Raw genomic sequence first — 17600 nt, forward strand, 5'->3', positions numbered from 1 at the left:
CACACAGACGTGGGCAAATTTGTTGGTACCCTTAAGGCTCATTGAAACAATGCTTCATTTCTCTTGAAAAGTGATTCAACTAAAAGCAATTGTTTAATGTATACCTGCATGACTTCATAGAGTAAACCAATAAAATTGTGAAAAGAAATTATTTGTTGTTTATATTACAAACATATTCTAAAATAGTATGGACAGATTTGTTAGTACCCCTTGCATTATAGTCATGTTTCAAATTAAGTGTTTAACCTTGACCTCAGTATCTCAGGTGCCTTCAAGCTTTCTATCAGATATTCAGCCTATTTAAGAGGAAAGAACATGCTACTGTGTTGTTTGGTATCATTATGTGCAATACTGAACATGGACCAGAGAAAGCAAAGGAGAGAGCTGTCTGAGGAGCTCAGAAAGAAGATTATAGATAACCATGTTAAAGGTAAAGGCTATAAGACCATCTTCAAGCAGCTTCATGTTCCTGTGACCACAGCTGCCAATATTATTAAAAAGGTTAAGGTTCTTGGGACTGTAGCAAACTTCCCAACATCAAAAGCAAAGTGTGATTTGTGTTAAACATGGAATAAACTATTAAACTTTTGTCAAACTTTTTTCAAGTTATTTCAGAGATAGCTGTGTTTTTTTGTTTTTTGTGGAATGGTACCAACTAATTTGTCCACGTCTGTATATATATACCCACACACACTAAGTCATCATTATGAGATACTAAGTCATAATTACCCCCAATACCCCTAACCCCCAATGTAACCTATACTCCTGCTTCATATACACAGCTCGCACCTCATATTCCATATGCAGTTTTCCGGCTGTATTATCATTTTAACAAAAGCAAGCCAGGAAGATTGTAACCACTGACTTTTAATGTCCAGTACACAGGACTCAAATTGTAAGAATGAACGGTGTGTTTGGCTGTCTGTGCATGGCTGCTTTTTGTTAAATAGACATTACAGCCATAAAATATCAAATATGAGGTGTGAGCTGTGTAAATGAAGCAATGTGATTAGTCTAAGTTATCTCATAATTTCGTATCTTGTAATTATGACATTTCAACTTCATATTAATAATTACAGTGGAGACTGCTTATAGTGATCACGGTTATAGTGATCAACTGTTTACATGGATCAAAAAGCTTGGGACAGACTCATTCCTGTACAAATACTATTTAAATAGTTCGGTTATAGTAATCAAGTAATCCGCTTTCATTTTGGGTCTTTTTAAACATGACATCATATGAGAAAAAAAAGTAAAACTGCAGTATTTTTTTTTTTTCTGTACTCTGCCCTATTTTGCCTTGCGGTAACGGCTGCTTCTAGCTAGATACCTGAGGCTCATGTGCCGTGCATAGAAAACTTAATGGGGAAAAAGTTATTTTCTATCAATTACAGATGTAGACTTATCAAAGCTTACGATAAACCACCAAAAACAAGCCAACAAGATGCAGCAACGAAACTACAATAAGTGCTTTGAGACAATGTAACATTGTGAAAATGTGCTGTATAAAAAAAATTGAATTGAACTGAATATTATATACAGTACTATACTGTATTATTGTGTATTTGAATTATACACAGTTGAGTGATTTCATTTGTACAGTACTGGAATTTGAAGAGTGTTTGGAACAGCTGCACTGTACTCATCAATAAAATTGTCAATAAAATTAAATAAATAGCAATGCTGGTTTTATTACTCTATATTCATGTAATAAATATACAAATGTCAATTAGATGGTAATCTGCCTGAGGCATAGAAAAAAAAGAAATAAAAAAAACAATGATCATCCCCTTATAGTGATTACTATAAGCAGTTTCCACTGTATAACTGTGTTCCACTGTATAAGTATTTCATAATTTCGACTTTGCATCTTGTAATAATGACTTTCTCATCATTTTGACTTAGAATCTCATAATTTCGACTTAGCATCTCATAATTTCAACTTAGTATCTCATAATTTTGACTTAGTCTCTCATAATTATGATTTAGTATCTGAACTATTTTTTATGTAGTGGACAATGGACTTCTGCATTTATTAGTAAAACATCACATACCTTAAACACTTTTGAAATATTAAATTAGTGTATATTAATGTAAAACTATTATTAGGCTGCCAGAACTACCTGTGTGATTATACCATAATAATCAACACCCAAATGCCAATCTCTGGACCAAATTAAAAAACTGTATTTACCAAAGCCTTGGCAAAAAGACTATTAATTATCAGATTTCCATATTGTTTTTTGTGTTCTTCTATATTATACCATATTGAATTATTTTTACTGATATTCCAGCAACATCAGGTTAAATTCCCACCATGTCACTAAAACTGTATTTAGTTATATACGTTATATACTTAATTAGATAGTTTTGTATAGATCTTTTACACATGACAAAATTAGCTTTTAAATCCTGTACTCAAGAAAACTGATAGAATGCTACTCACTACTGATGTGAAGCGTAACCACACTTCTGTTTCTTCCAGCGATAAATGTGTATTCCCCAGCATCACTGCGATACGTTTCCGTAATGGTCAAACGATGAACTTTCCTAATTGCAACATAGTGGAACCTGTCCTCCGGTGAAAACTTGATCTCCTCTCCATTTCTGAGCCAGCGTCCATCAACATCATCCTCGTTGACTTCAAACTCTAAGGTTGCCCTATGCTTCTCAACCACCTAAAAATATTAAATTAAATGAAGAACATTTGTACATATAATTAACACTATAAAGCACTTAATTACTGGCTTAATTAAGGTATAAGGTTTAACATATTTACGGTGATTTCTTTCTCCATGGGTTCAGTGATCCGAACGTCACGACCCTCCACAGTAAGATGAGCTTTGGAGGTGCTAGAACCAGCAACTACACAGTATTCTCCAGCATCAGATAAACGGACAGTCTGGATCATAAGACGATGCAAGTACTTCTCAGTGGAAACCTTGAATCTGGAAAAACAAATTGCAACATCATCTAAACAAAAGGATCAAAATTTCCACAAGTTACGCAACTGCCAGAAATATCTAGTTGCACCGAGCCAATTGTACATTACTCCCTTTCACAAACGGTTAGGTAGCCAAATCTATTAGTCTGATGCTTTTGTAACAGCAAAATGCAAGTAGATTTGTAGAAGTATGTTGTACCATAATATCCATCTATCTGTTGTCTACAGTAGGGGTGTAACGGTATACAGCATATTCTCGAACTGTTTGGTGTGCCTCCGAAGGTTCAATACACACATGAGACCCGCCTGACATTTTCCAATACGTACTGGCGCAGATATAAGACAAAAAAATCCATCTAAGAGAATCTTGGCCCATCTTATTTTCAAGAACCAGAATTTAAACATCATTATTAATCATCATAAACAAGAGCAGATGGCAAATTTACCCACCTCCTGGCTAAAGGTAGTCACATACTTTAAATATAATCAAAGTTGTTTCAGCAATACAACGTTGGACAACCCATTGTTGACAATAGGCTGACATATTGTAATGCCGTGGGGTTGGTCCGCAGCCAGCATGCTTTGAACCACATCTTACTTATCATTAAATGGTGTAAATGAATGTGTATTCCTGTACTTATGTTAACTGTAAATATCACAACTGTGTAATGTTTGCCGTGGAAGGTGTGCGTTTCGTTGGCATGTAACCATGAGTTTCATAAAAACTGTTGGTGTCCTTGTCTGTGCCACTTGTAGTATTAAACCGATAGTGGCTATTAATAATGATAACAATTTTAAGAGAGCTGTCATCTTTATTAAAATGAGTCGACCACTCACCACAATACCTCTTTTTGTCCCCTTTATGTGGGTCTGCTGCATCAAAAACATTCTGTCGGTCTTGAGTTGTAATATTGATTATCTATCAATCTACACTCACTGTGCTGCAATTTCCTGTGGTTGCTTTTTAACAGTGGTATGCTTAGCTTCACGTATATACTTGTTAAATAAAAACAAAGAACCTATAGGTTATCAAAGCTATGAAGCATCTTTAACGTAAATATTTTTCTCTCCTTCATTTCATACAGTAGAGACATAAACTAGGCCTAGTTAGTCATGCTGCCACTTTTCTGAAAGGAGAGTGGCAATATAGAGTTAGATGTTTAATTAAAGGGTGATGCGTTTTTATTTTCTTCTTTTTTATTTTATTTACCATGATGCATACCGAACTGTAGGAAAACTGTACCGTTACACCCCTAGTCCATACTTGTATAATGACAACCACCATATATTCATTTTCCTCCATAACCATAAACATAGTTTATGTTGTTATGGAATTTGTCAAGAAATCTGAAAAACTGAATATGTTATCATGTTTATAGAAGTGATCATGTTTATAGAATAAATTCCATTAAAAAATACAGAAGTTTGAAAGTAATCTACCTGTCAGATATTTCCAGTTCTTGCCCGTCTTTCATCCACGTCACTGGTATGTTAGGTTCAGAGACTTCGCATTCAAATATAGCCTTCTTTTTCTCAGTTACTTTAATGTCTTTTATGTGTTTTGTAAATTGAATAACACGAGCTGAAATATAAAAACATAGTATTCACCATCCAGCAAACCACAAAATGACTCTGTGAAAGATATGAAGCATTTCAAGTACACTTACCATCAACATATAAATTAGCTGATGTCGCTGCAGATCCAGCAACAAACTGATATTCTCCACCATCTCCAAAGTGTACATTTCGAATGGTCAAAGAGTGAGTAAGTTGTTTAGAACGAATCTGACATCTTTCTGTAGAACGAATCTCTACACCATTCTTTAGCCATTTGTAAGATATTCCCTCATAGTTCACAGTCACTTCAAAAGTGATTGTGTCTTTCTCCTGAGCATTAAGGTCTTTCAGCATCGATGTGATTAAAATAGCTGATGAAAGAGAAAATGTTCCATTTAGCATTAATTAATATATGTTTTGAATTCAGAATAAAAGATAAGTAAAAACACAAAAAGTCTTACGATTGACAGTCAAAGTGGCAGAAACCCTGTCATTTCCACAGATGAAGATATATTCTGCAGAATCTTCTCTGCTGGTGTTCATTATTTTGAGCTGGTGGAGTTTCCCCTGCACTACAATTCTGAACTTCTCACTCATCTCAATCTCAACTCCATTTTTCAGCCAAGTAGATGGTACATTGAAGTGTGAAACTTCACATTCAAAGGTGGCCACTTGGGTTTCAGGTACCTCAATGTTCTTCATCATTTTTGTAATATGTAAAGCTGAAAATGTGATGTAAAAATTTGCATGTAATAAATCAAAATAGTATATACACATTTCATAATTAAAGCCCACATGATATGAAGCAAAATGCGCATAAAGTACTCCAAATATGATCTTACATTCCACAAATAATGATGCACTGCATTGCAAATGTCCAACTATAGCAGTGTATTGTCCAGCGTCATGTGTGTCCACATTTTGAATGATCAGCTTGTGAGCCTTCCTCTCAGAGAGAATCTTACAGTTTTCACTTGGCTTAACCTCAGCATTGTTGAACATCCATTTCACTGGGATGTTGTCATGGGACAAACTTAGCTCAAAGGAAGCTGTAGCATTCCGAAGAGATGTCACATCCTTGGGTTTCTTCACAATCTTTATCGCTAAAAACAGACAAATATGTCTCAGTACAAATACATATTATACACATGCACTCAGTAATTCTAAGGAACATCAAAACTTATATGTATTCAAACTATAAATGTATATATTTACTGTACTTACTTTCCACATTTAGTCTGGCATTTGCTGACAGCTTTCCAAGCTTGAATGCATAAACCGACTCATCTTGTGCTGTGCAGTTCTTGATCTTGAGTGTGTGCACCATGCCATCTACTTGGATCTCATATTTATCACTGGGGGTAATCTCCACACCATTCTTGATCCATTGAGAACCCTTCACATTCTCATGGGTAAGTTCAAGACTGAAAACTGCTTCCTGGGTTTCAGTTATAGTCTGGTTCTTCAGTGTCCTCTTAATTTTCACAGCTTGTGAATATAATTTTAAAATACAATCAGACAATGAACATTAAATAATCTTTATTTTAGGAAACGGAGAATATATAAAAAATATTTAATAACATCTGAAAATAAATTAGGTCACCTTCAACTCTTAGGTTGCCTGTAGTCTTGGAGCTGGCCACCTGGTAGGTATATTCCCCAATGTCCTGAGGTCTAGAGATGGTAATGACAAGCCTTCTAATAGATCCATGTTCCTCACTCCTGATATTGTCACTGAAGTCTACAGGATTGCCATCCTTGAGCCACTTTCCTTCAGCACTGGGATTGGCCACCTCACACTCCAGTTCAGCAGTTTGGGACTCGGCCACAGTCACATCTTGGAGTGGTCTTTTAATGGCACCACCTGAAATATAAGGTCTTAATAATATTAAACTGTAAACATAGCAAGTGGCTGATGACTGAATAAATAAATGTGAAAGGGGACATGAAACACAAGATGTAGTTGGCATAATTTACACGATGGATCCCCATTCTAAAAATCCTTATAGGTATAACAGTTGGTGAAATTGGATTAAAAATAAGTAGTCCAAGTCACATTTTTCAGGCAAGTGTAGTGCCATCTTGTAGGATGTGAGATTGGTTGGCTTGGAATTCATACACATTAATTTGCTGATGCTTTTGGTGAAACAAAGTCTGTAATATTATGCCTCCTCAAAATAAAGCTTCCCAGTCTCATGAAAAAAAAACTAGTATAAAATATGTGTGGTTCAAACTAGAAGTGTCACTAATGTTATATTGTTTTATTAGCCCTGGTACAGTATGTGACCCCACCTAGAAAACTAGTGACTGCTAACTAACTAGCAGGCCTACTAACTTCCAAACTAATGAAACTGCTTTTATTAGCCAGACAGCAACTGCAGATATTAAATATCATCTTAAATTATATATTTCTGTGGTGTGAAAGGTGCTACAGTATATAAATAAATTGAAATTTGAATTGAATATAGAACTCTACATACACAAAACTTGTTCAGGTCTATTTCTACTTTTTATCCTAATTTCAAAATGTAATCCTATTAAACTATTTATTTTGCTTTTGCCATAAAACACTTAGTAATTTCTACTTATACATCTGGATTACTAAATGAGATTAACATAACTAACAACACTGTGTACCAGAGTCAGCAGGAAGTACTCAGGAGTCTTTTTGCACTACATGAGTTGTTTCAAAGCTATACGACTAACTGTACATGTATATATGAATATCAAAATGGAAACTTTAATTGGTTCTGTTGCTGTTCAGATTGAAAAACAGAAAAAATGAAGATCTTATAGGTAAAAATGGACAAAATTATATCATGTCCATGTAAAACATTGAAACGTTATTACAAAAAAAAGATACCTGAAACAGTAAGGGTGGCAGTGGAAGTCTTTTCACCAGCGGCAAATGTATACTGTCCCTCCTCATCCTTCATGGTGTTCATGACAGTCAAAGTGTAGAGCTTGCCCTTGGCCTCCATTTTGTACTGGGGACCAGATTTGAGAGTCTGGTTTTTGAAGGCCCAGACAGGATCAATACCAGCATGGGACAATTCCACCTCAAAGGTGACATTCTGAGTTTCCGTGCACTCCCGGTCTTCCATTGGCCTTATGATGTCAATTTCTTAAAAAGGGAATGTCAAAAGTCAAGTATAATCAAACCACTGATGTTAACAGAATAACATTTTTTATAATCATATTAGGTCAAGATTAGAAATACTTACTTTCAACTGTCAGTTTGCAGCTGGATTCAGCTTTGCCAACAACAAGCTTATAGTGTCCTTCATCAGAAGCAAAGGTTCGGCTGAAGACCAGCCGCTGCTTAGACCCTTTGGTGACAAACTGAACTCTCTCACTAGCTGATAACTGTTTGTCATTGTGGTACCACTTCACGGAACTAATATCAGCAGCAGAGATTTTAGCTTCAAGAACAGCTTTAGTGCCCTCGACTGAGGTCACATCCTTCAGTGGGATCACAATACCAATAGCTGAAGTTGAAAATAACAGTATTAAAATCTGACGTTATTTTAATTGCATTTAAACAAAAAACACATTAAACCCAAATAAAACATAAATCAAATCAATCTGAAAGCTTACATTGAACGGTAAGTTTTCCAGTCGTAGTGATATTCTGGGCAGGAACAACAAAGGAGTACAACCCAGCATCACCCCGTTGGGCATCTTCAATGAGAAGCTTATGAACAAGCTTGTCAATCACAATGTGAATGCGGTCAGTGGCTGTGATTGCTTGACCACTCCTCATCCAAGTTCCCTCAACATTTTCCTGAGAGAACCTAACTTCCAGTTGGGCAATGTCACCTTCACAGATGGTAACATCTGAAAGACCTTGCATCAGTGTCACAGGCCGTACTAAAGAAAAAAATAATGTAAAAATTTTTTTTAGCACACACTATATGAACAAAACAAATAAAAAATATTATTGTTTTGCAAGACATTGTCCAGAAGGCACAGCAAGCAACTGAAATTCCATCAACTGAAATTTCATAAAACTCACATATCATCTTCAAGGAAGCAGTAGTCTTCAGTTCACCCACAACAAAGCTATATTTCCCCTGGTCCTCCTTTTTGATATCTCTGACAGAGAGAGAGTGACGTCCACGGCGAGAAGAGATTACATATTTGCTGCTCGGGGTGATCTCTTTATCCTCAAAGTACCAAGTACCCTCAGCATCTTCACGAGACACTTCACATTCAAACTCTCCAGAATAAGTCTCAGGGACTTCTATATTCTCTAGATTTTTCACAATTTCCAGTGGAGCACCTGAGCACAAATAAATGAATTATTGCTGTTATGACTTAGCATACACCATTACTTAAAACAGGTCACATAGTTCAAAATTCATTATAAACTATTTGTGTATACCTGTATTAATATAGTTTTATGGTATGGTGGGCTAATTAATATAGTATCATTAATATGGTTACATTAGTGGTGAGCTACATATATTACAATGCTATTTTTCTGTTCTAATAAATGTTCTTTCTAAGAGATGTAATTTTCCAGCTTCAATGACAAGAATTGTTAATGAACAACATGCAATTCAATAAAAACAATACATTATCCTAAACAATATATAATTATCATATTAATAATACATTTAGTCTTATACTAACAATAAAAAACATATTACTGACCCTCAACATTGAGTTTAGCAGTGGTTCTGATATGTTCATCTTCAATAACACAGCAAGTGTACTCTGCAATGTCCTTCATTTCGATCATCAGTACAGAAAGGAAGTGGACCTTTCTGTCTGAGTGCATTCTGTACTTGTCACCAGAGAAAATTTCCATATTATTTTTTAACCATTTAACTTTAACAAAAGGCTCACTGGTTTCACACTCAAATGTCACCATGGTGTCTTTCTCTTTGGCATTGGCATCTTCAAGATTTTCGATAAAGGAAACAACTTGCTTAGCTGAAACAAAAAATGGAAAGAACATTTAAACGGGTAACAATGTGCAAATGTTTATTAATAATTCTGGGAATTGCAATCTGTACAAACTTTAAAAAACATATTGCAACTTATTCAAAACTTCACCTTGAACCAGGAGAAAAGCGTGACTTGAAGTTTCTCCAGCAACGTTGAAGGCTTTCACCATAATGCTAGCAGAATCTTCAGCAGTGACATCCCTGATAACCAGTTCACACACATTATCTTCAGGCCAGTACCAGTAAATACGGTCTGACTTCTCTAGAAGAATGCCATTTTTGAACCACTGGCATTCTGGGTCAGGTTTGCCTATCACTCTGACACGGAAATGAACTTCATCAGCTAGGGAAACAGTCTGACTTTGAATGCGTTCCAATATCTTAGGAGCTTCCATGCTGGGTGAAAGTTCTATTCTCTCTGGTTTAATTGTTGGAATAGTCACTTTGCCTCTTTCTGCTTCCTTTTTCTTCTCCTCCTCAGGAACTTCTTTGGTCCAGTGTAAAAGTTCATCTTTCTTCTTCCTCAGCATGCCCTCATAGGACTCATCTTTCCTTCGAGACTTGAGCTCTACAGCAGTTATTGCTTCATAGTAACCCTCTTCCGTCCGGCGTTTAAACTTACTTCTCAGTTCCTCTGACTCTTCTGTAGATATCTCATGAACAACTCGTTCAGCCTTTCTCAGTTTAACTATCTCTTTTGGTTGAGTTGTGTCAGCAGGTTTGTCTACCTTTTGAACTTCAAAAGACACTCTACCACGATCTGGGGAAGTGCCAGATTCGGGGGCCTTTAGCTCAGGAGCACGCCGCAGGATGGACCTAAAATCCTCTCTCTGCTGGATTTCAAATTTCACACAATGCTCAATCACACCTTCTGGGTTCTCTGCTATAAGTTTTACCTCTCCAGCATCGTAAAATTTACTATCAATAATTTCAAGGTAATAAATACCATCATAACGAAGCCTGAACCTCTTACTCTTTCGGATGAGCTGTCCATTAAGGTACCAGTTGACCTTAGGTGTGGGGTAACCAGTCACTCGGCAGCGGAATTTGGCAATTTCACCTTCTAGGACCCGTACAGGCTCAGGAAGCAGTACAATCTCAGGCTTAGTTTTCTCAAATATTTCTTCTGCTGTTACACCTGCTAGGGCACCTTCATGTGCCATGCGCTCCATCTCCTCAATCCTTTGCATTCCTTTCCTACCCTCTGGCAACTGAGTTTCTTCCACTAGGCCTTTCTCATCCTTCACAATTAGGGTAGCAGAAGTCTGGTCAACTCCAAACTTATTTGTTGCCCTGCAGGTGACAACACCACTATCTCGTGAGTAAGCAACTTCATAATCAAGACTGCAATAGCCAAATTCATTGATCATACGCAGCCTGTTGGCAGCCTCCAAGGGTTTGCCATCATGCAACCATTCAACCACCATTGTGGGGTCACCAATAGGTGTCAGTCTGCATTCAAAATGTACTGGACCAAAACGCTTTAGCCTGACTGATGTGACTTTCTTCTTGAAATGTGGTTTCTGCTGTTTCTCCTTATCATACAGGTCACCTTCTTCCCACTGTTCTTGACCATAGCGAAGATGCAGGGGCTCCAACTCTGGAGCTGCAATCTCCTTTGCCTTATATGTTCCTTTTGGGATGATGAGCTTCCTCTCTGGCTCTGGTTCAGCAAATTCTACCTCTACATTGACTCTGCAGCGAGTGGTATCTCTTCCAGCCTTGTTGATAGCTGTAGCTGTGTACCAGGCACTGTCAGTACCAGTAGCTGAAGAAATCTTAAACTGAGCATCTCCCTTAGCGCCTTCAATTCTGTAATAGAGAATTAAAAAAAATAAAATAGACATACCTGTGGTTATTGAGTTACTTTACACAGACAAAATATCAATAAAACACAGGTTTGAATGTATAACAAAATCTATGAAAGATGGGATATACTGTCCAATAAAGCAATGTACCTAATATGAGGATGTTTTTGTGGGGAAATGATGTCACTGTTCTTCAACCACACAATGTCAGGAAGAGGATTTCCAATAGCTTTGACAGCTAACTCAACCAAAGTTCCTTCCTTAACACTAATGTTCTTCAGCTTCTCAATAAACTGAGGTCTCACCAAGTTTTCCTTAGCTGTGAAATCCAATGCAAAATATCAGCATTAGAGGAAATGGACAAAAAACAGAGAATGACAGCCTGTACTGTTTTGTTGCTCCAAAAATATGTATGGATTTCACATAATCCACTGAAAAATAATTTAAAGTCATATCATACCATCAACAGTCAGAGTCATGGACACAGATGTTTTTCCAGCTCTGTTCTGAGCTACAACAGTCCACTCTCCAGAGTCATGAGGCATAGCTGGGACAACAATCAGTGACTGAGTTCCGTCTTCCTTTACCACTATCTTATGGGTGTAGTCACTGACTACTTGTTGGCCTATAAAGTTAAGTGCAAAAAGCAACATTAAATTCACTCATTTGTAAATGCACACATACATTTTCAGATGCAAAATATTTACATATACTAAGTTTTTTGTACAGATGTGTACACATGTACTGTGTGGGTTTATATATATTATGATTGTCCCTTACCATTATGGAACCAAAAAGTCTCAGGCATAGGTCTGCCAACAACCTTCAGGTCAAATCTGGCTGTTTGCCCTTCCAAACATTTGAAAGAGGATGGTTTCACAACAAACACAGGCTTGTAGAGTCTTTCTAACTGACTCTCATCTGTGTCATCTAGTCTTCGTGCGGGAGAGCGACCAGGAGAACGTCCAGGAGACCGGCTCAAAGAGCGAGGGGAAGTAGAACTAAGAGAACACAAAATCACAGCTATCAATAAATACTCAGTAATTAAATGAAAGCAAAAATCCAATCAGAAAATTCAGCAATAAAATACAGTTAGGTCAAACAAGAGGCAAAATGGAAATATATAACCTTGGCACCCAAATGTAATGCCACATATTACAAAATTTAAACTAAGTTGAAATCAGTGGTTAAGAACAATCATACCATAGTCAACCCAACTCTTTCCAAACCAAATAACATTAGTGAAATACAGCTAGAACTGACCTTATTCTCCTGATTGCATCTGGTTGAGGATAATATGGCTGAGCTCCAGCTGTGGTTGCAGGCTCCACATATAATTTGCCTGAACTGACAGCATTTCCCTTCATGTTACTTGCAAAGGCAGTATAGACACCTTCATCTTCTGGCAATAGAACAGGAATCCGGAGACTAGCTCTCCCATCCTGCAGAACCTCCATCTGATAACGGCCACCATGCTTGATGCGTTTGCCGTCTTTGTACCAGGCAATCTTTCAAGATGAAAATGAAGGGAAATACAGAATGGAATTCTACAGCAAATAGTGCATTAACAAACATGATATCATAATACCATTCTGTATTTGGATACTACAGTTTAGCAAATGTTGAAAGATGGCAAGATTCCAGCTTACCTTAGGAAGTGGGTTTCCTCCTACTTTGCAGTGAAAAGTGACCCCCATCGCTTCCAAAATCCTGTAGCTTTTCACAGCCGTGCTGAAAGCTGGTTCCACAGCTTCATGTTCAGCCACAGTCATAACCATCTTTTCCCCATCTTCAGTCACCAATTCCTGGTAGGTAATTCTCATGATACGAAATTCAATCTCTTGGATTATTCTCTCCTCCAAAGCAGTAATCTGGAATTCCTATGAATGGAATAGATTAATTTTCAATAACTGCTTCTTAACTATTGATTCAATAATAATATAATAAAATATTCAATATCACACATAGCTGCACACACAAGCACTCAGCACCTGTTCTGTTATAAAAGTCTTCATCATTTGGGTCTGTTGAGCCATCCTCTTCTCATATTCACTAATAATTAGTGGAGGGACATCTGCTATTTTGGGTTCTTGCACCATTGTAGTCACTTCAGTTTTGAAAGTAATTTCCTGCATCTTCATGTAGGTTTCATATTCCTCTGAAAAACATAATGATTTTTATGTGGACAGTAGCAAAACTTTAAGTTTAGAATGATTTTGGTACAAAAAAAAATAGCTGCACAAGAAAGCTGAAAAAGTGGTGTATTTTATATAATTTACCTTCTTCAAGTAAACTGGCTGAAGCTGAAACTTCTCCTAGTCGATTTCTGGCAAAGATAGTGTATTCTCCTGCATCATCAGCGAAAGTCATGGAGATCTCCAGTTTGCATTCTCCACTGTCCTTATTGTAGGCCACTCTGTATCTAAGGAGTGAGAATTAAATACATTAAAAAGATGTTTAATCTAACCTAATATTGTTAAACCTTTGGCAATGTTGACAGTTTAATACCTATATCCAGTAGTAAGGGGAACTCCAGCCTTCTTCCAATAAATATGAGGCTTGGGACTGCCACCAATCTGACACTCAAAGATGACACACCCGCCTTCAACTAGTTTCTGGACTGATGGCTTCTTCACAAAGAATGGTGCCATGGCCTCTGCACCAGCTACTTCTATTTCTTCTCTCGCTTCAATGGTTATTCTACAGGAAAGAATTCATAACTTACATTTTATTATGTTCCTTAGTTATAATTCTGGTTTATTTAATTTCATAACCATAATAGTGTGAAATATAAGTTTACTTACTGTTTCTCTTCTGCCCTTTCTATATGTGCAGAGATAGCAGTTATCTCTTCTCTACTCTCAATTTCTTCTGAAACTGGGAAGAAAAACCACGTGACATCAACAATTATGAACCTACATGAAAATACAAAGATGAGATTAGTTGTTTGCTTTTTACCTTTCACAAGTAGGTAGCAGGAGGTGCTGACAGTTCCAGCCTGATTGGTAGCTGTGCAAGTAAAACGACCACTGTCCTCTGCAAAAGCTTCACGGATAACCAAACGAGTATATCCTTTCTCATAAGTGATTTGGAAGTCAATGGAGCTCTCAATCCTATAGTCTTCTCTAAACCACATAATTGTCGGGGTCGGGTGACCTGATATCTGGCACTCCAAAGTCACAGATTCTCCTTCAGTGACAGTTACATTTTTCAAACCCTGAAAATGACAAAAAGATACATTTTGCTAGTTTGTTCATTAATATGGAAAAAAGACATGCTGACATTTATAGTATAAAAATACTTACAGCAACAAGAGTAGGAGGAACCACAGCCTCTTCTGCTGGTGTGGGGATTGCTGCAGCCTCAACAGCCTGTAAAATATATATAATTTTTTGTCAACTCAATATATTAATTAATAATACCATTTTTAAGTACTGATATAGAGAAAAACTGATGGAGGACAAAGGAAGTGGAATGGGTAAGAATTCCTGAAATGAAAGCAGATTTGGCAGCACAATTTACAGTAAAAGCAGGATGTGGGGGGATTGTTTGCAAGCAGTTGGGGTCCATGAGAAGGGGAAAGGACTGGTGGAGAACTGTGAGGAAGGAGCAGTTATTGAGGCCAAGGAACACAAAAAACACAAAATGTTAAAGTGAATTATTAGATTCAGCAGCCTGTACCACAAACCTGTTTCTCCCACTGTTCAAGTATTTGCTCCATGCCCCCTGTAAAAGAAGTGCCTATCTCTGTCTGTGAGAGAGTGCCAAAATGCATTTGAAATCTTTCACTGGTATCTTTATAAGGTGATGAGGTTGGCTCTTGCTTTGTTTTCATCTCCACAATCTTATGAGAAGGAGGCTTCACAGGCCTGATGATCTTTTGAGTAGCAGAAGTAGAAGATAGTTCTTTCTGCAGTGAAGCAATAGCAGAACCTGCTATCGAAACCTGACCAAGAAGGATAATTACAGCTGAAATCAAAATCAACTTGTCATCAAACTCGTAGATGCAAAAAAATCAGGTTAGAGAGGATTCAAAATGGTTTAACCAAGTGAAGATAATTGGATTGTTAGTATGAGTGATATAACCAATGAGTAAAGAATAACTAAATACGATAAAGTTTATATGGATAATTACAGTAACAACTTTTTAGCATCCAGTGAAACTGCAAATGGCTCACTGAGCATCTAGCTGACAAAAAAGTTTTCGTCAGGCAAGCAGGAACCTATACTTAAGGAACTTTTTCATTGCCCAAAAAAGGCCACAATATGGCACCTGCTAAATTGTGGAAATAGCTGAGCACATGGGTCTATCGGTCACTTTGACTTTGAAGCATAGGAAGCAATTTAACATGGCTGCTGGTACTACATAAAACAGAGTTTCTTTTCTGAAGACAGTTGATTAAATTTAGGGTTTCTGAAGTTTTGAGATTATGGATTCTAATTATAACTATACAAAACTCATGAATGGATGGATGGGTTATGCAAGAAACTGATATTGTTGTCTTAGTATTTCTGATATCAAAATAGGCTTCACTGCTTGCCTGATAGTCCTCATGCTTACCTCATAGCTATGGTCAGGTTTAGGAACAGTAACTTTAGAAACAGTGAAATGCGGTATTGGAGATGGTGCAAGCGAGGTGTCCACATGAGTTGTTGTAGTTTCTGTACTTCTTTGGATCTACAGTGACCAACAGATTACAGGTTGAGGTATGACAAGCAAAAACGTATTCCTGTGTTGAGACAATAATGTTTTTCAAAAAGATATCTAACCTGTGAAACCTGAACCCTATGTTCATCGGAAGCAATTTGAGAGGAACTGGGAATTTGTAGCGCTTCGGTTTTCATGGTCATGGTAATCATTTTAGAAGCTTGAGTGTCCAGAGCCTGCCGTTTTAAGTCAGGCTCTAAGATCTCCTCTTCTGCGTGGCCCTCCTCTGCCTGTGCAGGCTTTCGAATGCGTGCTAGGTCAACTGCAGCAAGGACTGTGGCCACTGCCTCTGCCTTTTTTCCACCTTCAGCCTAAGGACAACATTTGTATTCCAGAGCACACGTTACCCATAGCGGAGCGTGCAGAAACATAAAATTTAATATTCTAATTAAAGCATCTTACTGAGTGAGAGCTGCAGTGTTAGCAGGTCGATAAGTAATTCTACTTACACTCGTTAAACACTGCACACCACAATATAGTTAGACCACAATTATCGGATGAGGGGTTAACTAATAAATGGTTATCACTATGCCAAACTAAACCTGACTGCTGGTCTGTTGATCTGAATGTCATAATACTTTCTCCTGAAGTGCATTTGCTGTATTCACACTTATTGTTTGTCAGCTGCAAAAGAATGTTGTTTAATGCAACAACAATGTGACAGAAATTGGATTTTAAAACTAATATTTATGATAAATCTATCTTAGCCTATAGGAATCTTGAAAGTGTTAAAATAAAAAGAAAAATGTAAAAAGCAAACTTTGCATTTCCTATTGGTCTCCCCTCCTTCAGATTGACCCCACTGTCATACATATTTATCAAGTTAACTGTAGTTTTGATCATTTATGCACATAAAGTTCCACAGTGATGATGCCAATGTAATAAATAAATACTAATGTGGTAATTGAAATGATATATATATTTCAGTCAATGACTATCGGGATACTGTGATCAATATGAATGTTCTAAAGAAATTACTACCTGAAAACAAGAACAATGGTAACTCTTAAGAACAAAAGTTAATAGTAACAAAGCAGAATTTTAATTGGAATTAAACTAGTGTGTTCCAAACAAAAAAAAGTATCTTTGATTATATAATAAAAGTCAAATTTCAGAGAGTTAGGAAATAAGGCCGCGTGCCCTCTGTTGGAACACTTTAGCTCTTGACATTATGTTGCATATCTCTTCACTAGTTGGACCAGTTAAAACTCTCCTAGCAGCAAATGGGGTGCATCTGTATTCCACTAAGTAACGCAAGATATAATGAAGAACTTTACTAACTTATCATATATCCAGTTAGAACTGGTAGGAATAAGTGTATCAAAACTTTTTTACACTCTAAAAAATTTGAAAATATACTGATAGGTCTGTATTCAAGGATATGAAATGGTTTTGAAGCCATAAGACATGCAGCACAGCACATTATGTCACAGGTTGGTCTAAAACATCTAGGTGAAGAAAATGAATGTTGAAATTAATAGAATATAATTCCAGGGTCAAGAGAGCTAGAGTATTATTTCTGTGTCAGAGGTTGAAGCCTCTCCGAAAGTGCTTTTAACTTCGGTTCCATCTTTTATGATCTTGAGTATTGATTTCAGTTGCCTCAAGCTTTGTCTATATGTACTTGGATA

At 36.9% G+C, this 17600-nt stretch overlaps 1 protein-coding gene across 1 annotated transcript in view; it reads right to left on the reverse strand.

The window, feature by feature from the left end:
- LOC111838612 (titin-like) overlaps positions 1 to 17600 on the reverse strand; it is a 191717-nt gene that overhangs the window by 152578 nt on the left and 21539 nt on the right. The window contains exons 10-37 of the mRNA XM_072700423.1: positions 16032 to 16280; positions 15823 to 15939; positions 14950 to 15207; positions 14567 to 14632; positions 14220 to 14478; positions 14066 to 14138; positions 13770 to 13961; positions 13541 to 13683; positions 13253 to 13419; positions 12911 to 13141; positions 12525 to 12769; positions 12042 to 12262; positions 11722 to 11886; positions 11412 to 11580; positions 9563 to 11265; positions 9158 to 9439; positions 8517 to 8783; positions 8099 to 8371; positions 7726 to 7989; positions 7365 to 7625; positions 6105 to 6365; positions 5726 to 5989; positions 5344 to 5604; positions 4963 to 5223; positions 4612 to 4872; positions 4385 to 4526; positions 2780 to 2948; positions 2447 to 2678 (exon numbers count right to left, since the gene is read on the reverse strand). Of these exons, the coding sequence (XP_072556524.1) occupies positions 2447 to 2678; positions 2780 to 2948; positions 4385 to 4526; positions 4612 to 4872; positions 4963 to 5223; positions 5344 to 5604; positions 5726 to 5989; positions 6105 to 6365; positions 7365 to 7625; positions 7726 to 7989; positions 8099 to 8371; positions 8517 to 8783; positions 9158 to 9439; positions 9563 to 11265; positions 11412 to 11580; positions 11722 to 11886; positions 12042 to 12262; positions 12525 to 12769; positions 12911 to 13141; positions 13253 to 13419; positions 13541 to 13683; positions 13770 to 13961; positions 14066 to 14138; positions 14220 to 14478; positions 14567 to 14632; positions 14950 to 15207; positions 15823 to 15939; positions 16032 to 16280 (7456 nt within the window). The remainder of the gene's footprint in view (positions 1 to 2446; positions 2679 to 2779; positions 2949 to 4384; positions 4527 to 4611; positions 4873 to 4962; positions 5224 to 5343; positions 5605 to 5725; positions 5990 to 6104; positions 6366 to 7364; positions 7626 to 7725; positions 7990 to 8098; positions 8372 to 8516; positions 8784 to 9157; positions 9440 to 9562; positions 11266 to 11411; positions 11581 to 11721; positions 11887 to 12041; positions 12263 to 12524; positions 12770 to 12910; positions 13142 to 13252; positions 13420 to 13540; positions 13684 to 13769; positions 13962 to 14065; positions 14139 to 14219; positions 14479 to 14566; positions 14633 to 14949; positions 15208 to 15822; positions 15940 to 16031; positions 16281 to 17600) is intronic.

The sequence above is a fragment of the Paramormyrops kingsleyae genome, chromosome 16, assembly GCF_048594095.1.
Source record: "Paramormyrops kingsleyae isolate MSU_618 chromosome 16, PKINGS_0.4, whole genome shotgun sequence".
Lineage (NCBI taxonomy): Eukaryota > Metazoa > Chordata > Actinopteri > Osteoglossiformes > Mormyridae > Paramormyrops > Paramormyrops kingsleyae.